This window comes from Erythranthe guttata, chromosome 13, assembly GCF_056151865.1.
Source record: "Erythranthe guttata isolate IM_541 chromosome 13, IM_541, whole genome shotgun sequence".
In the NCBI taxonomy this organism is placed as follows: domain Eukaryota; kingdom Viridiplantae; phylum Streptophyta; class Magnoliopsida; order Lamiales; family Phrymaceae; genus Erythranthe; species Erythranthe guttata.
Window position 1 is genome coordinate 17583888 of NC_142545.1, and position 26874 is coordinate 17610761.

The 26874-nt window shown below is 35.9% G+C and overlaps 5 protein-coding genes across 5 annotated transcripts; 2 read left to right on the plus strand and 3 right to left on the minus strand.

The window, feature by feature from the left end:
* Positions 1–83: 83 nt before the first annotated feature.
* Positions 84–1539, minus strand: LOC105968774 (RNA methyltransferase family protein). The gene is made up of 3 exons (XM_012993438.2): positions 808–1539; positions 477–722; positions 84–370 (listed from the first exon to the last, which is right to left on the minus strand). The coding sequence occupies exons 1-3, from the start codon at positions 1498–1500 to the stop codon at positions 239–241; spliced, it is 1071 nt and encodes a 356-aa protein (XP_012848892.2). The 5' UTR covers positions 1501–1539; the 3' UTR covers positions 84–238.
* Positions 1540–3522: 1983 nt separating this feature from the next.
* Positions 3523–6747, plus strand: LOC105969041 (putative protein phosphatase 2C 6). Its single transcript, XM_012993764.2, has 5 exons — positions 3523–4102; positions 4262–4657; positions 5177–5294; positions 5371–5594; positions 6043–6747. The coding sequence occupies exons 1-5, from the start codon at positions 3809–3811 to the stop codon at positions 6532–6534; spliced, it is 1524 nt and encodes a 507-aa protein (XP_012849218.2). The 5' UTR covers positions 3523–3808; the 3' UTR covers positions 6535–6747.
* Positions 6748–10642: 3895 nt separating this feature from the next.
* LAS (GRAS family transcription factor) lies at positions 10643–12632 on the plus strand. The gene has a single exon (XM_088812169.1). The coding sequence runs from the start codon at positions 10985–10987 to the stop codon at positions 12260–12262; it is 1278 nt and encodes a 425-aa protein (XP_088668295.1). The 5' UTR covers positions 10643–10984; the 3' UTR covers positions 12263–12632.
* Positions 12633–16820: 4188 nt separating this feature from the next.
* PEX5 (peroxin 5) lies at positions 16821–24493 on the minus strand. The gene is made up of 15 exons (XM_012993498.2): positions 24050–24493; positions 23304–23435; positions 23102–23225; positions 22100–22293; positions 21468–21716; positions 20689–20811; positions 20158–20325; positions 19712–19905; positions 18936–19182; positions 18676–18760; positions 18292–18401; positions 17883–18107; positions 17695–17760; positions 17346–17440; positions 16821–17263 (listed from the first exon to the last, which is right to left on the minus strand). The coding sequence occupies exons 1-15, from the start codon at positions 24167–24169 to the stop codon at positions 17185–17187; spliced, it is 2211 nt and encodes a 736-aa protein (XP_012848952.2). The 5' UTR covers positions 24170–24493; the 3' UTR covers positions 16821–17184.
* Positions 24440–25326, minus strand: LOC105968583 (putative 4-hydroxy-4-methyl-2-oxoglutarate aldolase 3). Its single transcript, XM_012993212.2, has one exon. It carries the CDS (start codon positions 25300–25302, stop codon positions 24799–24801), a length of 504 nt encoding a protein of 167 aa, XP_012848666.2. The 5' UTR covers positions 25303–25326; the 3' UTR covers positions 24440–24798.
* Positions 25327–26874: the final 1548 nt, after the last annotated feature.

The window sequence follows — 26874 nt, forward strand, 5'->3', positions numbered from 1 at the left end:
GTCGAGACAGCGATTGATTAATAATCACATATGATACATGTGTGTAATTCTTCGTATTGTTCAAGCAAGCTAATGCAGTGAAATTAGGGCAATTATTTTCCATCTCATTCATGTTTTGCAGTATGCATCAACAAATGTACAACCCCACTTTCCAATTTCTAAATTCATGCAAAACAATTCGGTAAATATTCGATTCGACTTCTATTTCCTACCTAAAACTATCATCGACCGGTAAAACTCATGCTCGATATCCAGTCACAAATCTTCGGATCCCAGCAAAATCAGAAGCAATATTTACGTTGAAGAAGCTCCCTTTCACCTTACTATCCATGTAATCAACTAGAAGTTCACTCTGTACTTCACCATTTGTCTGCACCACAAGAACATGAATAAGATTAGAGACGATTGAGCACAGCCGATGAATACACCTATTATTATATTCATCGGATCAAGAAAGAACGAACGATATTCATTACCTCAAATGCGAAAAATCCACCAGGTCTTAACATCGAAGCAGCACCATTACAGAGATGGATAAGGTCACTCATGCCATTTTCTCCACCATCGAGAGCAAGTCTTGGTTCGTGTTCACAAACTTCGGCTTGTAGCCCTTCGATATTTTCAGTCGGAATATACGGCGGATTGCTTACGAGTCCGGAGAGTTCCCCATTAACGTCATTCAGAGGTTCGAACCAAGATCCTAGCCGTACATCAACTCTCTCCTGTTATATACATACATACATAATACATTACTTACACGTTTGTCGAAACAAAGAAAAAACCAAACACGAAGCGGGGAGAGCTAACCTGCAAATTATACCTCTGCACATTGTACGATGCAACGGCAACAGCAATAGGGCTCAAGTCGGAAGCAACCACTCTCCCACGACCCGACCCGATGACCCGGGCGACCCCAATAGCAAGGGCCCCACTTCCGGTACCCAAATCAGCCCACAACCCATTTTTCAACCCGGCATGTTGACTCACAGATTCCTGGACCAGATCCAAAATCATCTCGGTTTCGGGTCTGGGTATCAAAACCCCTTCTTCAACGCTGAGTACTAAATCCCTCCAGTGCTCGCACCCCACCACGTACTGAAACGGCCTTCTCTCGTCGATCCTCTGCTTCCACAGATCGTACAGATCGTCCAAACGCGCCCTTATCGAAACGGGAGTGGCATCGTCGTAATTGTTCCGGGAAAGGAGGGCGGGTTGCTCCAGCGCGTCTTCGACGAGCCAGTTGAGCTCCCTGTGGAGGAGCGTGGATTCCGGGCCGTTGTCCAGGTCAAGGAATGTGGACCCCACCGAGGAGGCTTTGTTTTTGGCCCAATTGTGCCATTTTTGGAGCTCAGAGAGGGTGGCGCGGAACGACGGCGGACGGAGGTGGAGTGGGGTCTGGGGTTTCGGTGCGACGGCGGAGCAGGTTATTGGGCGGGGCGAGAAGGCGGGTTGCAGTATGGAGAAGAGGGAGGCGCGTGTCAAGAAGGTACTGGACTTCATCTTCCTCTTTCTCACTAGGAGGCTCTAGCTATCGCACGTGCCGCAGTTTGTGTAGATTTCCATTTGGGCTTAAATGGGCCTTGGCCCACTAAAATAAAATATATTATTTTTATCAACTTTAATCTACATTTATAGTTTTATACCATACAAATATTTATATTATTATGTATAAAAAAGAAAATTACTGGTATTTAAGCGGGACTAGTACGTATGTAGGTTTTGAATGTACAAAATATTCGCCCAATGTTTTATGAATGAATTAGAAGAACTATGTATCTATAAACGATCAAATTCAAACTTGAAAAGGACCTTATCGAAGAATGAGGGGACCGTAAGCTAGGGGGATTTTAATTGTTGAAACTTGAAATGGGACTTGTGATATACATACATTATTTCATTCAATTAAAATTTTAGGTGCCAACAATTCGATTGGAGCCCAACTGTGGGCCGCTGTCCATTTAATTTATCAACTAGACGTACGCGTTAACATGCATATATATATATATATATATATATATATATATATATATATATATCATACAAGGATTCTGCTGTTGAGTATTGAGATCTAAATTAAATCTACACAAATTTCCTGTGGACGTTCGAACACTTATTCAAGCAAACTCGTGATTATATTGATAGGTCCCAAAGTAACAGTGGTTTTAATTTGGCAGAGCTAAATTAATCATGGATGGCCACTTATTTTTTAATAAATGAAATTTATTCAATCATATACATATAATTTTGCTTTGCCTTTTAATAATTCATTTTATTAATGTGGATAATTATGTGCAGGTACAGTATGTTTTGAAGTTTCTTAAAATTATTTGGATTGTTTAGGTTTAGGGTGTTTGTTTAGTTCTGAGAGAAGTCAGAAGCTGTGACGAATCGTTCCTATTCTTGGGAACCAGCCAAGCATCTGATCTTATTAGCTGACATGCAATGCAGAGAGAGAAACTAGAGAGAGAGAGAGAAACTAGAGAGAGAGAGAGAGGGCGGGGGTGAATTAGTAATTATGTAATACGGTTTGTTTTGTAGTGGGGTTGCATTGAGTACTTGTGGATTTATATGTATAGGTTTTATTAGCTTATAAATACAGAAATAAATTGATTTCAAATTTGTGAAGAACAATCATAAACAAATTCCCATGCAAAATATAATTGAATGGTGTTGATTGGTACTTGGAGCAAAATCTGGGGCCGGCTAATGCACTGTGTGTTGGCTTTAGCTCTTGAGCTGCTTTCTGCTTAATTTTATTTGTTGAATCTCTTCTGATTCTCACCCCATCCAAACATATTAATAATATTAATACTTTTTTTTTTTCCTTCTATTTTTTCTATAAAAAAATAAATGAATTTACGTACGTAATTCAGTGGAAAACAACTTTTTTTTTTCTCCCAAGTGATGGAACCATTTATTAAGAGGTCAATGATTTCCGGAGGTGGCAAATAAATGATGGTTATTATTTTATTTATTTTCTTTATGCTCAAATTCAATGCCCACCTCTACTCATTACTAAACCCCCTATTCATTTCATCCATTTTTTTTAATGCATAATATATAAAATAAACTACCTTTATGCCAAATAAATTGTAAATTACTAAAATTGAGCAATAATTATTACATCTAAAAATAACCAAATTGATCGAAATATTAACTACAATATTGTTTAGATAGTTTGGTGTTGACCATTTAATACTATAATAAAGAAACTAATAAAAGGTAGTTCAAAATAAATTAATTTGTTTTTTTAATAAATAAATACATAGGTAGTTCAAAGATTTTGACATATTTGCCATAGTGGAAGGCTTTGATAATTGAAGAGTGGGGATATAGAAAGCAACGGCTGAACCATAACGGCCGTTTAAAATTAAACAAGTAAAGTACACAACAACCGTTAAAATTAATCAAATAAATAAATAAATATCCGAGTTTCCAAAGCCTCGCACGTGTTGCCACGTTGACCTCCGTCCAACTTTCGTTAACCATGATCAAGTACAGCTCACTCAAGTTTCAAATTTCAGACAACAGTATCCTATGCATTACATTTTTTTCCCCGAACGGGAAATAAATCAACATTAAAATATTAATTTGTTCACACCCCCAAATTAAAAAAGAAAAGAAAAAAAAGTCATAAAACCCACACCTACTCACACCTCACTCACCAGAATCTTGCTCTCTCTCTCTCTCTCTCTTTCGCTCTCATCCGGATTTCTCTGTTTCTGGTTTTTTTAATCTTAATTGTGTTTTCAGTTTGACGAATTGCATGTTTTTTGAACTGGTCCGAGAATTTGAGGGTTAGGGTAAAATGGGTATTTGTTATTCCTCTGGTGGGAAGAGGAAGCCGGGATGGGAGGGCGGAGACGATAAACCAGCAGATTTCAAGTTTAAGAAGAGCAGCTCCGGCGACTTCGCCACTTTTATTAGCAAACTAAGCGGCGGCGGCGGAGCTGCAGCAGCGTCCGCCGCCATAGTGGCGGAGGAGCGGGGGCTCCACCAAATTCCAGGGCGGCTGTTTTCGAACGGAGCGAGCCGAATCGCCAGCTTGTACACTCAGCAGGGCAAGAAAGGAACCAATCAAGACGCCATGATCTTTTGGGAGGTCAGTTAATTAATCTCTTCGATCCCGATTTTTCCGTCTCGAAATTCATTAAATATTTAGTTAATTGAAAATTTGAACTAATTTAGTGATTATAGGTCACAATTAGGTGCTAATTGAAAGAGTTAATTGATGATTTTATTGTTTATTTGATTATGGTAGAATTTCTATATGGGAGGCGATTTAAACGCGATGTTTTGCGGAGTATTCGATGGCCACGGTCCGTACGGACACATGGTTGCAAGAAAAGTGCGGGATTCTCTACCGATTCTAATACGATCGCATTGGGAAAGCAAGGGCGAAGCAGAGGAAAACCACGAGCACAGTGAGAACGGAGATTTGGAAGGGATGAGGCGGTTCGACGATTTCATGGATGAGGACGATGGATGCGAGTCGCTTGAAGTTGAAGCGGACGAGGCAGAGAAAGTTCCGGAAGTTCACATTCCGCTAAAGAAATCGATACTCAAGGCTTTCAAGTTGATGGATAAGGAACTCAAGTTGCACCCTACGATCGATTGCTTCTGTAGTGGCTCAACTGCCGTTGCTTTGATAAAGCAGGTACACTTCTATATTTCTTATGTTATTAGTATTCACTAATACGATTTTGCCGTGGTTTTGGGTGAAATTCATATTTAAGTACTTGTTTTGTGAGCTCGAGAAGTGTGTGCTCGAACATATGTTTTTTTATTTTTTGGCCAAACCCTTGTTTGCGGTAAACTGGCCACTTCGTTGGGTGATGAAATAGAAACTATGACTTGATGTAGAAGTAACTTGTTAATTAGATAATTCATCAATGCCGATGTATGGCTTTTTTTTATTGATTAGATGAAAGTAATAATGCAGATGTTTGTGTTGGGCGTGTGTGTGTGTGTGTGTGGGGTGGGGGTGGTTGTGTTGACCTGTCGATAAAGAGGGTGTGGGCTGAGATTGTAGCACGTAACAAGTGATGAACTATGAGAATTACGATCCCTTAAATATGTCTTTATTAATCTTCCTTTTCACACAATTATGTCTTCTCGGACGAGAATTAATATCTTCCTAGATTGTCGTAACGATCTTATGTACATAATAATCCAGGGTGAGGATATCATAATCGGAAACGTGGGCGACTCGAGAGCGGTACTGGCAACACGAGACAAGGACAACACTTTGACCGCTGTACAATTGACCGTGGACTTGAAACCTAATCTTCCAAGTAATGATCAATGAAAAAAAAAAAAGTGGTCATAAATAAATCATAGTAAATAACCAAACCTCAAAAATTATTTCAGGAGAAGCTGCTCGAATCCAGAAATGCAAAGGGCGGGTATTCGCCCTGCAAGACGAACCAGAAGTAGCGCGCGTATGGCTGCCCAACAGTGACTCGCCTGGCTTGGCCATGGCCAGAGCCTTCGGTGATTTCTGTTTAAAGGATTTCGGTTTAATTTCCAAGCCCGACGTTTATCACCACACCATCACCGATAGGGACAAATTCGTCATTCTCGCCACTGATGGGGTACCAATCTCTCTCTCTCTCTCTCTCTCTCTCTCTCTCTCTCTCTATATATATATATATATATATATATATATATATATATATATATATATATATACCAATTATAAATAGTTGAAATGTTAGATGTCGTTTCAGTTTTAGTAATATTGTTTTGACTTGGAACACGATTTTGATCCTTTTTAATCTGATTTTGACAAAATTCAGAACACGGAAACTGTAGTCCTTTGAGGTAGATTTTTAATCCAATCTTGTTGATTCAAGTTGGATTAGAAAGCTAACTAAAGAACTACAAATTCCGCGTTTTGAGTTTTGCCAAATTCAGCCTAAAAAATGATCAAAATCACGTTTGAAATCGAAACGTTATTACTAAAACCGAAACAACATTGATCACATCCCAATAGCCGAACATTTTAAAATATATTGTATTATTATTAAATATAATAAACAGGTATGGGATGTACTGTCCAATAAGGAAGCGGTGGACATAGTTGCCTCAGCCCCCGGCCGTGGGACCGCCGCCAGAGCACTCGTTGACTGTGCCACAAGAGCGTGGAGGCTCAAGTACCCCACATCAAAAAACGATGACTGTGCAGCCGTCTGTTTATTCCTCGAAGAAGTATTAGTCGTGGGGAATGTTCCGGAAGGTGAGAAGAAGGTTCCGAAAGAAGAAGAGGATACGAACAAGGCCTCCTCGGAATTACCTCAAGAGACAATTAATAATATGAAAGAGTGTGATGATGAGATTGTTCCGGTTGTTGAGGAGAAGGTAATTGATAAAAGTATTGGGCAATCCAAACGGAGCTTGGCTGAGTGTTTATCGACTGCAGAGGACGAGGAATGGTCGGCTTTAGAAGGTATTACTCGAGTTAATAGCCTTCTTAGTTTGCCGAGGTTTTTGCCGTTCGATAAAAGATCCACTAGTTGGAGAAAATGGTTGTGAATTAATTTACGTGACGGGGTTACGTTTATATGTTTTTTAATGGTGATTCGAAGAGGCATTTATTTCGATTTCTTGGTTACGTTCGCCTAAATGGGAATTGTCTGATTAGCAGCAACAAGAGTAAATGAACGATGCTCGATTCTGAAATGAGATTTTTTTTGTATGCCTTATTTGTTTGAAAGTTGAAACTATATATATACTTCTTTTTTTTAATTTATTTATAATTTAGATAGTTCACACATGTTGTTGTCTGTAATCTTTTCCACCCGGCCTCAAGAATGTTACAGGCATTTTGTAATTTTGTGTTGAAAATACGTGCATTTGATCTCGGATATGATTAATTTTAAACTCGATTATAGTCAGACCAATCAAATATTAATGTGTTTTTACAAGAACAATTAATTTATTAGGGATGTTTATGGGTTGTTTTACCCGACAACCATCCCGTTTTCTACTTATATCCATGCTCGATAATCAACCATCAACTAACCTATTAAAGTTAGATACATAATTTCGAATGATCCATATACAGTTGTCATTTTAATTTGTAATTGCTAAAACTTCGAAAGTTGGTCAATTATATAAATAATTTATGTAACTACTAATATGTATTGAAAAAAGAATATTGTATATTAAAGAATAATCATTATCAGTATTATTTCATAAAAAGTTAAAAAAAAAAAATCTAAAAATATAGAAAATGGCCGATCATCATATCAACAACCGAACCCAACAATTACTAACTCCAGAAATATTTGAAATGAGTCACGTTAAGATTTTAGTGCAATATACCATTTAATATTAATATTTTCAATAATCGTACATATACAATTTCAATTTCACAAATATACATGGATATATAATCTTTTTTAAGAATAAAAAAAAATGGAAATAGTAATGAAAATAGTTGTTGAAGCCTCCAAAAGCATAATAAATAAATAAAAAAAGGACACTGAATATACAAAAACACACACACACACACACACGTGTGTGTGTGTGTGTGGAAGCAAGTCAAATCAGTAAATACACGTGAAGCAAAAAAGCAAAGATGGATCAGCTTTACAATTCTTGCACTCCTAATTTGTACAAAAAGGCAAACGAGGGAAGCCAGCCAGCCAGCCAGACTTGCTTGCCATTCCATACATGCATGTTGCAGAACCTCCGGGTCGGGTCGGGTCGGGCCGGGCCGGGCTGGGTCCAGTCCGGGCTGCATCGAAACGTGGTGTGCCAATATATACCATTAATTAATATTCGACTGATATATATAACTGATCTTGTTTTCTTTCACGCTGGTTTTACTTGCTACTATCAAATCCACTCTACAGTTGTTTTAATCTTTCACACTATTTCTTCAGATAATTCCAGCTGATGTATATATATATATGAATATATATGTAGTTTTATATATATTAAAGCCCCACTTTAACTTACTCTTGTAACATATATATACATATATATATAGTACTAAAATATAATATATATTGGTTTTTTGATAATTATAAAATAAAAATGAATTAGTTTGAAGAATGCTCGAAGAAATTGTCGTAGGTACGTTGTCAGGATAAATTTATTTACATATCTTAATTACGATCACTACATTCTAAAATCAAATACTTTTTTTTTTCACTTTATAAATAACTAAAAAAAATGAACTCGAATTCAAGTTCATTAGAAATTTCAACAAGCTCGAACACGATTTCGAGTTTTTCTCCGAGGCGACTCAATTAGCTTACAAATTTAGAGCCCTATCTATTTGGACTAAGGAGCAAATAGTTATAAGTTCGTAAAGTAGTGGAATCCAAGTTTTTCTACATTAAATAATAAGCCAATGCTTGACCAAGTCTAATATTTCATGGATAGTGGATAGTGATACCAAAATGATTCTTTAATTTTTATTATTTATTTTCTTTTATTTATTTATTTTCTTGCAAAAAATAAAAAAAAGGGGGGGTTGAAAAGAGAAAGTGGGCAGGTATACGAAAATCTGTGTCATGTGAAAGAATCCAGCAATCCTATTTTCAGATTACCACAAATGGGCTCACCACCAAATCAAGAGCATCTTTAATTTATTTATGTCATCACTCAATTGCATTATATATATATATATATATATCACCCTAATTAATTAATTAATCTATGTCATACTTTTATTCTAGTAACAATTGAATTCCTGATAAATAATTTATGTAGTGGAAGAAATTAAATAGGAATATTCAAAGAATAATTAATTAATTAATTAATTAGGGGGCCGGGTGTGTGTGTGTGTTTAATTTGGCGTATACAGTTGCGTCTAGGGCACGTGGGGGAGGACAGTCAAAAAAAGAAATAAGAAAAATTGGAAAATGTAATAAATAGAGCGTCAAAGAGTGATGAAAAGAAAAGGCAGAAAAAAGAGAATCCAATATAAATAGGCAAACAAGGGAAAGAAAAATGAGGGTTGTCAGTGTTAAGACAAAGTCGAGTGTGTATGTATGTATATTGTGTGTATCTCTCTCCCTCTCTCTATATATATATATTTGTATATATATTTATATAAAAAAGAAAAAGAAAAAAAAGAAAAAAGAAATAGGTAGTGTACCATGTAGCATGTAGCTTTCGACACATTTAAGGCTTTGCGTGTTCTTTCTACTATGTGTCAACTGTCAACCTTCTTCCCACAACCACCCTTTATTCCTCCCACCCCTTCATATATTTTTATATTTATATACATGGAGAGTTAATTAATTAATATAATCTATGTTATATAATATAATTGATTAATTAGAACAAACGTATAAATTAAATATATCAAAACTAGGTATATGAATATGAATATTACTATATTGGAATATATGGAGCTTATTTTTCTGTATATAAACTTCATATGGTGCTTCCTTTCATTAAAAACATAAACGAAAATAAATAATTGTGGCCTCTGGTAAAGATAGGTCATAACAAATACATTTAAATAATTAGCTAGGTTATATATGTTGTAGAACATGTGGTTATAAATTAATGGGACTAATTAATTTCTGGAAGACAACATCATATATATTCGATCTTATGAATGATTTAAATAACTAGTAGTAGCAAGATCACTGATGAATTAAATTAACTGTCAACTACTAATAAACTAACATCTAAACTCTTTAATTTGGCTTATTACTTATTACATATATAAGTGGATCATTCTTTCAATCTTTGTATATATTATGGATACATGTACCAAACTAGCTTAGCTACTCATGATTTCAAGATCGTTCATAAAAATCTCGTTTGAGCTCGATTTAATCAGTTGATATAATGAACCAAGCCTGGATACGCATTTAATTTCCATTCGATTAGTTACGAAATTTGGTTCGATAGAAAAAAAATACATATGAAGTATGTCAAAAAACAATTGAGGCTGGCTACTAGCTACTAGCTACTCGAGCTGTACGTTTAGTGGTTTTGCTCGATTAAAGCTCGACTCAATTGCAATCAAATCCAATCTCAACGAATAGGCATGATCGAATTCGATAAAATTGAAACGGACATGCGTTCGACTCGACTTAGATTCGGTTTACATGCGTAGTTAATTAGTGTTACATAACAAATGAGAAGTACAAGGTTGGTTACTCATTGCCTTCAAATTAACACAGTTAAGATCAGATAGCAAGTGCGCAGTAGAGAAAAATGCTTGGAATTAATTAATTGCATGATTGATATATAAGTTGTGAAGAGAGTATACATATGTATATATGTATATATGTATGTATACTTAGGTTAATAGAATTAATGTGGCAAATATTCTCCAATTAATCTGTTTGGTACCAGACAATCGGTAATGTATGTCGGCGGCGACTCTTGTTTGATCCCAATCTATACATATATATATTATATATATATACACATACAGTTTAACTCTGAGTGTATGTATCTGAGTGTGTGTGTGTGTGTAAAAACCAACAAATTAATCCTTTTATCAACCCCATCACACCTTCTAAGTTTCACACACAACCCTAAAGTTAATTTATTTTTCTAGTTATTATTATTTTTATTAATATTAATATTAATATGTGGTGTGTAGAGCTCTCTCTCTCTCTCTCTCTCTCTCTCTCTGTGTATATATATACATTTACTACGGCCATTGAGGAGGGTTGAGGGGTTACTGTTAGAAGCTAAGGGATTCTACTGTGAACTCTCTTTAATTTCTTCTCTCTTGTTTTTGCCATTGCTCTATCAATCCATCATCACATCATCATCATCATCATCATCATCATCATCATCATCATCATATACATATATATACACAAATTATATACACTCTCTCTCTCTATCTTTCTCTCTCTAGGGGTATGAATAATGAATGTATGTATATTATGCATTATTAATGTAAATAGGTTTTGGAGGGTCCATTTTGCTGCTTCTTCATTGGTGTTTTGCATTTATATATTTAATTAATTAAAGTAATAAATTAAATAATAATAATATGTTAGGCTCATTTGGGGGTTCTTCCTCTCATGAGGTGGATGTTGATGTGGATGCTGATCAAGATAATTCCTCACCGCCAAATGCCTACCTCCACCACCACCACCACCACCACAGCCACCAGATTGATCAGCCCCGGGCTAATTTCGCCGCCGCCTCACCCTCACTTCAGATGCGGCAGCTTCTCATAAGCTGCGCTGAACTAATCTCCCGCTCCGATCTCTCCGCCGCCCACCGCCTCATCTCCATCCTCTCATCTAACTCCTCCCCTTACGGCGACTCCACCGAGAGATTAGTCCACCAATTCACCAGAGCCCTCTCCCTCCGCCTCACCCGCTACACCACCACCGCCTCCACCAGTACCACCATCGCCGGCCGAGACGACGCTCTTGTTCAATCCTCGTACTTGTCGCTGAACCAAGTAACACCCTACATTAGGTTTAGCCAGCTGACGGCGAACCAGGCCATACTGGAAGCCATCGACGGGGCCCACCACGCCATCCACATCCTCGATTTCGACATCATGCACGGCGTCCAGTGGCCGCCGCTCATGCAGGCGGTGGCCGAGCGCTACCCTCTCCCCACCCTCCGCATCACCGGCACCGGCTCCGACCTCGAAATCCTCCGTCGCACCGGCGACCGCCTGGCCAAGTTCGCCCACTCCCTCGGCCTCAGATTCCAGTTCCACCCACTCATACTCCTCCCCGGCGAAGACCCCATCTCCGTCGCCTCGTCGGTGCTCCTCCTCCCCGACGAAACCCTCGCCGTCAACTGCGTCCACTACCTCCACCGCCTACTCAGGGACCGGGACCGCGACCGCCTCGCCCTCTTCCTCCACCGCATCAAAGCCATGTCCCCCAGGGTTCTCACGGTGGCCGAGAGGGAGGCCAACCACAACCACCCCATCTTCCAGCAGCGGTTCCTCGAGGCCGTCGACCACTACGCGGCGGTGTTTGATTCCCTCGAGGCCACCCTCCCCCCCAACAGCCGCGAGCGGCTGGCGGTGGAGCAGATATGGTTCGGGAGGGAGATCGCCGACATAGTGGCGGCGGAGGGTGAAAACCGGCGGGAGAGGCACGAAAGATTCAGATCGTGGGAGGTGATGCTGAGAAGCACCGGATTCGGGAATATTCCGTTGAGCCCATTCGCACATTCTCAGGCCAAGCTTTTGTTGAGACTCCATTACCCTTCTGAAGGTTATCAGCTTCACATCATCAATGATTCTTTCTTCTTAGGGTGGCAGAATCATCCCCTTTTCTCTGTCTCTTCTTGGCATTAATTAATTAATTATTAAATATATATAATAGCCAAATTAATGAAACCCTAACCCTAATTTCCCAAAAGCCTGCCTGCTTGCTGCATGGATTCTTTGATGGGAATTTGGAGGAAATTACCCACAATTAATTCCAAATCTTTGGATTGACTTCTTCACTCAGGTTTTTCTTGGAGTGCTGAAACTAAATTTATATATATATAATATATATATACTAATTATGTTATAATTAGGGTTGATTTTTGTTTTTTATTAATCAGGATTTTGATTTTTCTCGGTGTAATTTTTTTTTTATACTAAATGTTGATTTTATCATGATATGAAAAGATTCCATAAACCTAATCCGATCTGTTATTAGCTTCTCAGGAGGCATCAATTTGTGATGTACGTGGCGCATTAAATCCGTTTAATAATTAATAATACAAAATAATTATTCCGTTTAATTAATTAATTAATTAGCATTATCTTGTGGAGGGGTGTTTGTCATTTAGCAGTGGTGGGCGTTGGTTTATAAGTTTATTATCTTTTCATCTTTATTGCTAATAATGCTTCACTTTTATCCATTTTCGGTGTTTTGATACTCCTTGCACTTTAAAGGGTATTTAATAACTATACTTAGTGGTTAATTAATGGAAGATATATAATTAAGTATTAGTGAAATTAGACTTATAAGTTATCTGAAAAGTTGCCACTTTTACAAATGATCATTATATATTAATATATAAAATTTCCTCTAATTAATAAATAAATAAATTAATATGGTGTGTGTGTGTGTGTGTGTGGTTTTTGGGGTTTCTTGAATTGTGGAATAATAAGCACCCGTATATAGCTGTTGGTTGTCTATGAAATCACACAATTAGTTGCCCTAATCTCTGCCTTTTGTCCCCTCATCACCAAAAACCCATAAAACTTGTCAAAATATGCTTCTTCTGTTTGCCCCCCGTTTGCCCCCCCGCCCCCATTATCTGTTAATTAATTAGCAGTATATATATAATATATAATGGGATCTCTGATCTCTCTCTCGTACGTGTCTAATGGTATTTATTACAAGGACCACCTTTTTTCTTTGTCCACATATATATTCTTCTTTGTTTATACATACATGCTTTCGATCTCAAGCATCTTTTTTCACACATACAGAGAGATCCGATCCATACGTATGTATGTATTGTATGTATGTATATAATGTGTTTGAATTTATTATGTATGGAATTTATGATTGATGAGCAAAAACGTAGTCTCAAACGTAACCCTGACAAGCACGCCCAAAAAACTTAAAGAAATAAGACAAAAGACTAGAATTCAACGTTGATTCTTTGCAGATGTATTATATATATATATATTTGAGGTGGAGTGGAGTGGTCGGTCATACACATGTGTTCGAAGATTAATTTAATGCATGGGAGTATTATTATTTAATAGGGGAAAAAAGGGTAATTTATTGAATTGGAGTGATGAGAAAAACCTGTGCAGTTAACAGCTCCTTAACAGGTAAAAGAAAGATCCTGAAATCTTGTTATTCAGTGGAATATCATGCAATATATATATATAATGCTTCTGCCGAGATATGTGTGTGTGTGTGTGTGAGAGAGAGAGAGAGAGAGAGAGAGAGAGAGAGAGAGAGAGAGAGAGAGGAGAGAGAGAGAGAGAGAGAATAGGGTTTTGTATGATGATTGATGATAGTAACAAGTTTAGTAGTAGTAGTAGTGATAAGATGGTTATAAGCATGCAGTGTTAATTTGGTGACGCCCACGCAACACCTCTGCGCGCATTATACCATTGCTTTCCTTTCTTGCTATACATATTAGTTTCCTGACACCCCACGCATCCCCACTATATCATATATCATATATGGAATTTATTCTTTTTTTCTTTTCAATTATATATATATAATCCAAATTAATTATTAGATCCAATTAAATTGATCATTTATTTGTCACCTCTCTGAGAGTAATTACTTTAATCCATATGACCAATTATATATGTGGGCCAAATTACGGCCACCCCTAAGTTATTACCAAATTACAAAAAAAATCCCTCTTATTTGGATAATTACAAATTTGGTTATTTATCGAACAAAATCGTATATTCAGTTCGGTAAACGGTATGAAATGTTAGCGTACCGAAATTTCAGGGGGCTTAACGTCTTTGACTAACTTTCATAGGGGGGAGTCTGCTAATTTTTTTAACACGAGGACTTTTTCCACAATTAGAGATTACACAGTGGAGGTTCTTGCAAAAAAAAAAATATACATATATATATATATATATATGTGTGTGTGTGTGTGTTAAAATTTATTCTGGTATTGCATGTTATTTGACATGGGAAATCAGTTGAAATAAAAAGGAATCTAGAGCAAAAAATGAAACAAAAGGTGGGAAATCCGAGATCCATGCTTCCTCAAAATTGTCTCTAAATTTGTGCCCTTTAAGAAAATCCCATACTTTTAATTAATTAATAATTGAAAAGTCACATGATATATAATAATGACAAAGATTTACACACACTTGTGGAATCTAGCTGATTAAACTAGCTAGTTGACATTAACTACTTGTCACTTTACCAATTTATTATTAATGCATTTATATAAATTATAAAAAGTCTCTCTCAAATCTCAATGGTGTTTATTAATTAAATTAAATCAAAACAAAACAAGACTGTGTATAATATTAATTGATTTGGATGGAATTAGGATATTCTTCCGATCACTTATATAAAGTATACATGTATATTAATTTATTGGTTAATGGGGGCATCTTCTGTGATCCTTTATCTTCATTTCTCTTTAATTAAAAAAATCACTACTCAAAACAATAAATTAAATGTTATTTAATATAATATAATATATAAGTATGTGGGAGTGTACCAAATTATTGTATGTTTGAGGGAGACAACAAAGGCATAATTTGCGTGGCAAAATTTTGGACGATGCCTCCTAGATACTTACTACTAACTAATGTTGTCTGTTGTCAACTTCTTTTTAGCTTAATGTGTTCTTGCATTTTTTCCTGCATTTCTTCTATTATATAATTAAATAACTAATTTTATAAGTTAGGGGTTCTTACTTTTCATTTTATTTTATTTTTGTTATTTTTAATCTTCTTTTCCTTCTCAATTTACATTAATCAATTAAGAGAGGAATAAAAAGAGAAATAGTTAATGGCCGAGGTTTATATTTATGGCATAGTTATTTATTACATAGTTTGACACCGAGAAGCAAATGGAGGAGGTTGTAGAGGACATTCAAATTTGAAGAATTGTCTTAAAATTCCTTTTTTTTTTCTAATATTAATTGTCGTTTTTCAGCCTTGTACGAGTATTAAGTATCTCAATAAACATGTCTTGATTTAAAAAAAAATATTAAAAAGATTAAAATAACCTTGCTCATTTTATGATGTAATAAGAGAGATCTAATTCCTATAGTTGAATTAATAAGGTCAAAATAGAAACAATCTACTTAATGCATTGTTGAAAATCTAAAATAATAGATAACATGGAACCAAAATATTTATAAGAACGACAATTATTATGAAATGTAAGGAGTATATTTGAAGGTTGTCCGAACAATTCATAAAGAAATTCAACTTGATAAGATTGACATATTTTTTTATTTTATTTTTTAATTTTTTTGTAAGTAACTAGAATCAAAGAAATATTCAATGTCTGATCTTGATAATATATAATTATATACACACTACATTAAAATTGATCACAGAGCATATAAAGTGGGTTATTTTTCATACTCCATTGAACCACACACACGTGTGAAAGAAAGGGATAATATAACATTTGATTGAACAGTGTTTGTTTGACAAGGGGGGATAAAAAGACATAAAAATTAGAAAGACATATTGAATCAATCATTCAATCTAGCTACTGTGGAAACGATAGATCCAAAGTGAAAGGAGAAAAAAGGAAGAAGCAACCTATACGTACACATTTTAATTTAATGTATATATAAATAAATAAAATTAAAGAGGAAAACATTTCGTGTGTAGGGTGGTATAGCTATATATATAGGCACTGATATATGGAAAAGCCAAACAGAAGAACAAACAACAACGTAACATACCCTCTCGTCAAAACAATTACTAGTATGTGTCAATCAACTTCTTACATCAATCATTCATTCTACTCAATACTAATCCTCTTACTCTAAATCCATCTTTGCCTCATCATCATCTCACTATATTTTAATATATCAATTAATGCTATTTTCCTTGCATTATTGCATGCATTGTAATAATGGACCCATAATATTTACACCTCATTATTTACATCGGGTGTTTGCTAATAATCATAAATGGGGTTAAATAATTACCCACTAAGCACACATACAAATGTATGTGTGTGTGGTTACATACAGACAACGATTAATAATCGTCGACGATATAAAATAATCGAGTGTACCATCTCAAGAAGCAATTTAAATTAGTAGTAGAGGGCTCAACTTGAATATGCTAGCTTTTGTTGTTGGTACTAGTATTTCTTTCCCATCATGACCTAACCCTACTCGAATGATTTAGAGAGAGAAACAATTGTTTTTCACTCAGGGTCCTGAAATCATTAAATACTTGGATCAACAGCTTCAAATCTATTTTAATAGTATTTCAAGATGCTCATTCCAGTTTAACAAATCCTTTTTTCAGTGAAAAAAAAAATATTATTATTGCAAATAAATCAAGATTTTTTTTCAATTCCTTTTATTGTGTAATTCATCTGATGATACAACATATATTGACCATGTTCGTCAATTCTTCAATATACAATCTTTAAAGATTTGCGTTTTAACGTGAAAACTGTCTACATCACGGTTTATCTTCCCATCTCATCAGGAGGTGGAAGCGTATTGTGAAGCAGAGACGTATGATGGAGAAGATAAATTTACCCAGGATAAGCCTTTGCAAGCAATATGTTCGGATTTAAATTACAGGGGGAACTCTTTCTGCAGAAAATCAAGATTCCTCGAGTCACAAGCTTCTAGCATGTCGTTTCGTGATGCGCAGCTGAAGAAAAAAAGGGCCAAAGAATTCATATAAAGGGCAATCAATAGCAGACTAATTAATACGGTTAATTAAGTTTAATTACCTCAAAGAAATTCTCAAATACTGCCAGGCATTGTCTGCCTTTGGGTTCATCGCTAGTGCTCGGACATAGTAACGAATAGAATCCTCATACATACCCTGAACAGAGGTCATGTTTTGATAATCAGATTCTACAACATCAGTTTTGTCTGAGTAATACGGATAACGAAAATTCATGTACATGCGTCTAGTTTATCTCGTTAAGATTGCAATTTCGAAGTTATAGCACATCCAATTTATTCTACTAATAGCATTTCTGTCACATACCCCTGTTTTCTCCGACAAATAGTGATTACATCATCGTAATTTCTTTAATATACCATAAATTGCTCGAAGCAACGGTTAGGTGGTACCTGGTTGGCGTAACTGATGCCCATGTTCGCCCATGCACGCACATAGTTAGGCTTTAAATCTAGAGCCTGAAACCAAACAAATATACTTCAAACATCTGAAGAAAGAATCAGGCTGGTCCAACATCTGGTCAAATATTCACCTCTACATTAGCATTAAAAAAGGATTAAAAAATAGCAACATTTATTACCTGTTGATAAGCTAAAATTGCATCAGCACTCTGGACACTATTAGCCTGTGTTGCACCAAGCTTATTCCAGAGAGAATAATCTCGTGGTTTAAGTTTCAAAGCTGTCTGAAAAGCTTCAATAGCTTTATCATATTCCCTAGATAAGTTGTACAAAACTCCAAGAACTATGTGCACATCAGCATCATCAGGTGACAGTTTAGCTGCATCGTTGTATAACCTAGCCACCTGCACCACCCACCACGTACAAATACACAAGAATAAATCTCTCCCTTGAGATTTTTAACAAGGACAAAAACACAATGAACGGCATCGCACATTAGTCAATATTGAGCAAAGCATGATTCATGCATGTACAAATGAGGTAAGCGTGTTTTTGTGTGTGTGTGTTGCAGTCCAAAATGACACTTACATCAGCATAGTAAAGATTCTCAGGCTGGTCTGGAGAGGCAATGGCACCATATTTAGGATGCTGGCGTAGCCAACTGTACAAGTACTTTAGTGCAGCTGCTTGTTCCAACTCTGGAAATTTTATGGGAAAAAAAAGATGAATGATCTTTTTCCATGTGTTATTTATGACTCCAAAGTAGTACAGCGAAAGGAAGTTTTCAGAGACAAAATATGATATGAACATGACATCATATAAACCATTTGAAAATAAGATCTATAGAGGGTGATACATATACATAATGTTGTGTGAACATATTATTACAATTTACAAGCCCAAAGAGAACTTAAAAGGATTGGGAAACACAACAGCTTTTTTCAATTGAACTTTGATGCTGTAACTACTAACCATTTGTATGACTCACACCAAGAGCAAGAAGAACTTCCAAGTTTGCCGGATCAACCTCCTGTGCACGCATCATAGCTGCAATTGCCTGATAAAATCACATTACCTTAAGTATGCTATATGAACAGCAGAAATCAAAGTTCAAACTACAATTCTAAATGTAAAATAAAGTTGAAACTAGAGATTTTTTAATTATCTTACAATCTCAATGATCTATTAAAAAAACACTAATAATAATAATGGATAAAAGTTATTATTTCAACCTGTTGATCGTCATCATTCTCTGCATGAGCTACACCAAGTAACCTCCAACCCTCAGAATTGTCAGGATTCTTCAAGACCTCAGCCTCCAGAGCAAGAACAGCTTCACTTAAAAGCCCCCTTCGAAAGAGTTCCTGCCCTTCCTTCAAAGGATTAGGATGGCCCACATAAGGATTTAGATCAGAGAAAACATATACCCCCCTTGATGAATCTGATTTCTGCTTTAGAGAGGCCTGTTCATCTAGATATCTGCTCATAAAAAAAAAAAAAGGATTTTACTGATGCAACTGATTTATATATATAGAGGTTGAATATAAATGGATCCAGCTCAGCAAAAAGGCAGTCTACATTATGCATTATTAAAGAGGACATGAGCGTATAATACATACAAGATAAAACCAAGTATAAATTTCATATTCACGGGCCATCACAACTAAAACATTGAAATTGTTGCTTTTGGAGGAAGGGGAAGACCTACAAATGTAAACTATTCCATGCAATGTGTTCATGAGCATGCGTCAATTTTTATAAAGCTTACAAAACAAAATATTTTCGATTCAATTCAAATAAAATTGTCCGACATGTTAAATTAGCTCTGTAATGACATAACATAAGCAGTCTCAAAAAAACCATATAGGAAGTTTGTGGGAAATATCTCCCAAAAGAAATGATGGAAGAACAGTACTATCCGAACTAAAATAAAATAAAACGCTTTAATCTAGACGAAGTACAGATATGACAACTATATTACTCAAATTCTAGAAAATACTGAACTTACTCGTCATATGCATTTGCCCAATTATCAGCAGAACCATCACCCAGTACTCCATCGGCAACCTGACGCTCGAATTCCTCTGACCAGTCGTTGACATTTAATTTGGAAAATTCATTCACCCACTCGTTCTCTGTGCCTCCATGTAGCTCGCGTTCAGCAGCAAATTCATTCGCCCATCCATGGGGTCCATGCGAAAGCTGAACATAGAAGAAAGAGTCCAACACCTCAGACATGTAACTTGCTTACAAGCAATCTCGTAAACAGAAAGTTATACCCATATTGAGAAATTTGGAATAATTTTTTATTTTTTTGTATCATTATCAGTTTGGAGATATTAACAAACTTACCAATAAAAAGTTAAGATGACACTTGCAATTTAAGAATTCGAATAACCATCAAGAAAAAATAATCTTAAATGGTGCTACTGCACAAGGTCTTTCTGTACTTGCCTGTTCATTACTAAACTGGTCAGCCCATGATCTCCCCCCGCTGTACTGTTGCTCATATTCTGTTGCCCAGTTTCCAGGTGCGGAAAAGGCAGCTGGCTTGAATTGATTATCCTCAATACCAATTTCACCACGGCTCATCTTTGAAACAAACTGGAGGAATTTTGAATTCTATTTGGCAAAAAATATTAGTGGTAGTAATAGGAAAAACTCACAGTGCAAGAAGCAAGGATCTTCATGTATACACATATGTTCTTTACTCAATATCATCTTCTCACATATATTTGAATTTAATAGTCTAACATGGCTTAAGTAGAAATGTTAATCAACAGATTTGGGTAATCTAGGAAAAGTACGATTTCTTTTTTAAGCTAGATCAGTAACTTAGTTGTTGTCAATCTTGTGTAGTGCAACTGTTTCCCTAAGCATCGCATTAAGGAGTCTAATTCCAAATGTATTGGTCCAATGTGTTAAAACCCAAAGAAAATGAATTATGAAATAAACTACTGAAAAAAGAAGCACGTAAAAGATCACCTGAAACTTTGGATCATTGTTTTGAGCTAGTGTGTGCGCTAACATGCGAGTCTGTTCCATCGCAGCTAAGCTGGGTATATTTGAACCTCTCATTTGATCAACTGAAACAAGTTGGGATTGCTCCTGAAAATTTAGAAGAGAATTATTATGGAGGGAGGAAAATAGAAGTATAGTATTTGTTTTTTTTATAGAAAACTTTTTTATTCAGCAAAAACAACTGGGACATCCCATGCATCGGTCTTTCCATAAGAAATAAAAGATTTGCAGCAAAATAGGTCAATTTGCAAGGGGAGGTGGAGTAAACCACAAAAAGGCTCACAAACACATATTCTCAGTTTGTTGACAAGAAGTATTGTACAGTCACTTTTGTCTTCCCGCAAGAAAATAAGTTAACACGTCTAGACAAATAGTGTTTTTCAAAAGGCAATAAGTTTACTTATTGACACAAGAGATAAGAGATGTGTGCCACTGGTTTATTTTCTGCTTGTTTGAGATTTGACAAGTGTTACATAGAAATTAGAAGTCAACATTTTATGTAATAAAGACTACCGAGAGATGTTCCCACACAGTTAACCCAAGAAGCTGATGCATGAAAAGTTACTTACCCAGATAATATAGTTGAAACATGAAAAATAACAAATCTAGAATTCTTAATACTTATCAGAAATTACAACATAGTCGAATATATATCCAATAACTACCAATTATCATCTTGATCATTAATTAAATCAATTATTATTCAGCTCGGCAAAATAAAAATGCAAGAAACACTTCCTTACATGCTCAAATTCAGATGCCCAACCATTTGCACCATGTTGTCGTTCAAATGACTGAATCCACATATTTGGATCATCACGAGGTACTTGGTGTTGAGTGAACTCAGATACCCATCCATCTGCACCATGAGGTCCAGGTTTCATACCTTGAGACTCATTCCAATAATCTTCTAACTCCGGAGATCTCCCAGGAATAGGGCCTCTAGCCCGGATATCACCATCAATATCTAAAGACGATAAAAGGGCATTAACCTGAAAAGGCGAAATAAAATTCTATATAATGCAATATTGCAGACAGACCCTCTGAAAGAAGAACTGCAAAGCTAATATATTTGAAATGATAAATTGTAAGCCCATCTCTTTAGGAATGCTGATATATCGCCATAAGCAGAAAGATACAGTGCAAGTGTGATTGGAAACTGGTATAAGTCAAAGACCAAGTCCCCTTGTTTTTATCCGACAAAAACTCATGTTGGTCGAAGAACTGTGGCAAAAATAGGTTATAATAGTCCCACGGAAGAATGTTTGTACATAAATGATAGCAGTATTGTCTTGGGCATAATGCAAACACTGCTAAAGTGAAAAATGATAATCATATGAGATAGGCACTTGCAGCTTTGAGAATATAATGGAACCTGTGCATGAATAAAGTCTTCACTCTTGTCAGCAAAAAGATGCCGAGCCATGATACTGCTACGATCACGTATGCATTGCTTGTCGCCTTCAGATAATCCTAAAACGGGAAGTGAAGTTGGACCAAAAGGTGCGCTACCTTGGCCGCTGTGAAGGAATGAGTGCAAAAAATTTGACAACACTCTTTGAGGTGGCCCTGAAACATTAGTATTAAAATAGCTCGTCAGGAATGCAGGGGCCCATAAATATATATATAGACACACACGTAAGAGTAGATTGCATGAAAAGTGAAGCCGATATCATAGAAGGACCTGCACTTAGCAGAGTACCCCGATTAGATTGCCAATCAACAAATACAGAGAAATCAGATTGCATGCAAATGAAACAATGCATGTCAAATCGGTTTCCCAAATTCAACAAATGGACTGAAGTCTAACTTGTATGTGGTTCAAGTTCCTTACAAGAGGGAAAATCCTTTTTGAGTTTCTGTTGTTGCCAATGGAAACCTAAGATTCTCAACACTGGCTGAAGTTAGTGCAAGGAAAACTCCTAGTATTGAACTCCTCCAATTTTGTTTCCATTAATTATTCAGCGAGTACTAAACAACAATATGCAACAGAAATTTCTCGGTCTTTTTTCATTTCTGAGTATATTCCTTTATAGCTTCCATATATTTTACCTTAACCAAAAGTGTGGGACTCTTCAATCATTCTTAAGCTTTTTCATATTTGAAGGTTTCGGATATTATAACTCGACTGAATGTGGGGGTTTCTGAGTTCTTCGTTTGATATATTTTAGATGGATAAAAAAACTGTAAATGCATTAATCATTATATCGTTGAGATCTTTAGAAGGAAAATGCTTCGTTTATGCATTATCTGGAGATTGGAGAAAATGTCATATCTATCAACACAAAAAAAAAAAAAGACAGCACCAAAATGGAAAAGAAATTTACTACACACGAGGAACGAGCCAGAATTAACAATAAAGAACTTCCAGAATTACCATTAAAGTTGGTTGGACCATTCATCGGCTGAATAAAATGACTTTGAGTGTTCTGTATATCATCCCAGGCATCTGAAAATCTATTTTGATCCATGGAGCGGAAGCCTTGAAGAAATTCTGAACCCTAGAAAAGGGAAGGATATATAAGCACTGATCTAATATATCCACTAGCAAACAGCTATAAAGAAAAGAAAATACAAACCTGAGCATTAGGATATAGTGTATGGTCAAGCTCTGAACCTGGAAGGGCGGCGGTGAATGGCTCTCCCACACCTGCATACAAATTGCCATCTGATGTTGTCGCCGTTGCAGTTGGTATTTCACGAAGCCGTTCCTGATTGATAATAAACCAGAAATATATATATATGTTGATTTCCATTATTTTTTGTTCCATATTCAGTATTCAGCACAAAATACAAAGTACAGTAAGAACTCTTAAAACGAAGAAATAGGGTTATTGAATAAAATAGGAGTCACGTTACTGATTATTAAAAACGAAGAAAATAAGAGGGTGTGAATTACAAGATAAAAACCCAAACAACCGAAAACCTGATATTGCTTTCTCCACCCTAATTTTCACATTTTATCACCCTATTGCACATAAAGTTACAGAAAATCGGGGATTACTGTAATTGCTCATTAAGAAATACTGGTTGGCTGTAATTTCAGGACACAAATCACTAACTGCAACTGTATCTATCACAATTCATCACAATCCATGCTCGAACACATAATAGAAAAAACAAGCTGTACTTCACTATTTCTAGCATGATGAAAACTAAAATAAACATGCTTCAGTAATTTCCAGGAACACCGCCGGAGGAGAATTAAACGTAACCCGTTATCTCCAGTCAAGCTCAATCAGTCATTATTAAGCACTGTAAAACGGCCAAACTAAATTCACAAAACGAATTTAAAAAATAAATAAAATTGAAACGACTGGAAAACCTGAGTTTTAGAGGATGAGCCAATCAGGGCGTTGGCGAGAGCACCGAGGGGGTTAGAAGAAGAAGAAGAGCCCGGCACCGCGCACGCGGCGCCACCGCTCACCAAGTCCCGCATCGCCATACTGGCCGTAGTTTGGAATCTACGGCTGAAGAACACCGCTTATTTTCCCAATATTTTGTTTTACAGGAAATTAAATTTACGGTGGGGATTATCGCTCAGACTGAAATTGAGGTGTGGAATTGGGGAAGTCCAGAAATTATATATAGTTTTTTTAGACTGTCAAAAAAATAATTTATATATAGTTTTGTTTTGTTATAAAATACAGAATATGCAGTGATCTTATTGGGAAATGGGAATAGTGTCAAATTTGTGATAAGACTTTAGGGCGTGTTTGTTTGCCGTATTTTCTTTTTTATTATTTTTTACTTTTTCCTTGAATACATACCATGTCACATGTACATACATACTGAAGTGTAACCATTAATTTCGGCAATTATTTTTTTTTTACGAAAATGCAAATAATAAATCAAAATATGTATATAAAATATATAAATTATAATTACGAGGTTTGGGCCTTGGGCTAAGAGTGACAAATACCCACTTCCTTGGGCCATCACTTAAACCCAACAACGAGTCTACCCTATAAAATATTCCCTCCCCACGAACAATTCAAAATACAAACAATCACGAAATGAATAAATATATATAAAATATTAAATATGGTTGGAAGAAATTCATCCAAACATTGCTTAGCCGGAGAGGCGAGCGCTGGAAACGAGAACGCCGTCGCTGTCGGCGTACAACCACTCCCCGTCACGAATCACAGTTCCTGCAATACAAATTTGCACGTGCTTCTCCGCGATGACCTTTTTCCCTGGTTTCACGGGATTCGACGCCACCGCCCTAACGCCGATGTCGCAGCCGTTAATCTCATCCAGATCTCGCACACATCCGTTCACAACTACTCCGGCCCAACCCTTGCTCTCCGCCAGCTGGCACAGTCTTCCGCCGAACACGGCGCACCTCAAGCTACCCCCGCCATCCATCACCAGAACCCTACCCCCGCCGTCGCCGCCCTCGAGAAGCTCCCTCACCAGAACGTTGTTCTCGAACACCTTGAGAGTCACAATCTGGCCGGAAAAGGCTCGCCGCCGCCCGTAGATACGGAAAATCGGCGGAAGAACTCGGATTTCGCCGCTGGCGAGAAGTGCTGCATTGGAATCACAAGCTTCGGCAGTTGCTAGTGAACCCATATATGCTTCAATTCTCCTCTATATATATATATATAATATGTTCGAAATATATATTATATACACACACGAGTAGGAGACTTAGTTTTAAGACTTAACCAACACTCAGAACTCAGCTGCAGAGATTAGCAGATCGATGAGATTAAATGCATAAATCATGTAATTAATTAAGATGAAAATAATAATTAGGGAAAACAATTAATGAAAACACTAACGTTGATATTCTGGAAAAGGGAAACACCAACGACTGCAAATCAAAAATGATCATCCCTTTGCAATGTTGAACTGGATTTTATATATATATAGTCAAATAATTGTATGATATAAAAATAGAGAGAGGCTAACAAATCAATCTTTTTATATGTATTAAAAATTAAAAAAATATCAAAAGTAAGATAAAAAGTCTATGGTGTGGAGAAATTACGGGGATGTTGCACGCACGCGGCATTTTCATTAGTCTTTAACTCCTAACGACGTCGTCTCTTCACCATTAATTTGGATAATCTGTATATTATATTAAACAAGGTGGAGTAAGACATAACGTAACCTCTTTCTTCTTCTCTTTTTTCTTTTTATTTTATTTATTTATTTTTATTATTATTTTCCCAACAAGTTCAAATTTACATCATGTATACTTTGGATTCGAAATATTTAACATCACTTGGATTTGGATTGAATTGGATTGAATCATAACATTACTTGATTTGGATTAGTCCATCTGCATTTAAAAGCTAAATTAGATGCTAGCTTATTTGCATAATTGCATAATATAATGCTTTAAAATTACTATGGACTATGGTGCAAGTTGAAAGAAAATTTACAATTTGATCCGAAATTTCTTCACGTAATTGAAATTATATATATATATTTTTTTGGAAACTACTATTCGATCCAACTTTGATATGCGGAAATAATCCCAATAATTCTATTTTTTAAGATTTTATTACAAAATATTTTCCTAATTAAACACTTACTTTATATTGAACATACATAAAATATAATACTTATTGTATATTTTAATAAATGAGGTTATATTAGTTTTTATTTAACTCATTAAACAATAAAGAATCTCAATAGATTGATTAAACATAAAATCTCAATAGATTGATAAAACATAAACCCTCAATTCAGATTTCCCGGAATTTGTGATTGTCCGAATGTTCCGAAAATTTTGGGCATTGGAACATAATTTGTGTTGCAAAAAAACTGAATTGAAATCGAAAGAGTTATCGGACTTCCAGAAAACAATAGATTTTTTCCAAAACACATATTTTCAATACCATCTATTTGACAGTCAACCACATTTAAAATCATTAAACCTCAATTTAAAATTCAGCAAATTCAATTTAAAATTCAGCAAATTCTTTTTTGAGTAAATTGATTTCAATTATATCTGAAGTGATGAGCTAAGTGTCACGAACTTGTCCCCTTAACAATAAAATGTACGGTCTTAGCTCATTTTCGTCCATCGCGATAGCTAAGTCGGGCTCCCCAAATGTGTTTGCTAATGCTATGTGATGGAAAACGAACAAAAACTTAAAAATAAAGGAGAACTTTATATGTAAGTACTTGTCT

What these genes read in the sequence shown, in the direction of transcription:
- LAS (XM_088812169.1), top strand. Translation starts at nt 10,985, where the DNA reads ATGTTAGGCTCATTTGGGGGTTCTTCCTCTCATGAGGTGGATGTTGAT.
- LOC105968774 (XM_012993438.2), bottom strand. Translation starts at nt 1,500, where the DNA reads ATGAAGTCCAGTACCTTCTTGACACGCGCCTCCCTCTTCTCCATACTG. An exon ending in TGCAGAGGTATAATTTGCAG is followed by an intron (nt 723 to 807) that starts GTTAGCTCTCCC and finishes TGTATATAACAG; the next exon opens with GAGAGAGTTGATGTACGGCT. An exon ending in GTGGATTTTTCGCATTTGAG is followed by an intron (nt 371 to 476) that starts GTAATGAATATC and finishes CTTGTGGTGCAG; the next exon opens with ACAAATGGTGAAGTACAGAG.
- LOC105968583 (XM_012993212.2), bottom strand. Translation starts at nt 25,302, where the DNA reads ATGGGTTCACTAGCAACTGCCGAAGCTTGTGATTCCAATGCAGCACTT.
- PEX5 (XM_012993498.2), bottom strand. Translation starts at nt 24,169, where the DNA reads ATGGCGATGCGGGACTTGGTGAGCGGTGGCGCCGCGTGCGCGGTGCCG. An exon ending in ACAATGATCCAAAGTTTCAG is followed by an intron (nt 20,326 to 20,688) that starts GTGATCTTTTAC and finishes TTTGCCAAATAG; the next exon opens with AATTCAAAATTCCTCCAGTT. An exon ending in TGGGCAAATGCATATGACGA is followed by an intron (nt 19,183 to 19,711) that starts GTAAGTTCAGTA and finishes TTTTATGAGCAG; the next exon opens with ATATCTAGATGAACAGGCCT.
- LOC105969041 (XM_012993764.2), top strand. Translation starts at nt 3,809, where the DNA reads ATGGGTATTTGTTATTCCTCTGGTGGGAAGAGGAAGCCGGGATGGGAG. An exon ending in ACGCCATGATCTTTTGGGAG is followed by an intron (nt 4,103 to 4,261) that starts GTCAGTTAATTA and finishes TGATTATGGTAG; the next exon opens with AATTTCTATATGGGAGGCGA. An exon ending in CCGTTGCTTTGATAAAGCAG is followed by an intron (nt 4,658 to 5,176) that starts GTACACTTCTAT and finishes ATAATAATCCAG; the next exon opens with GGTGAGGATATCATAATCGG.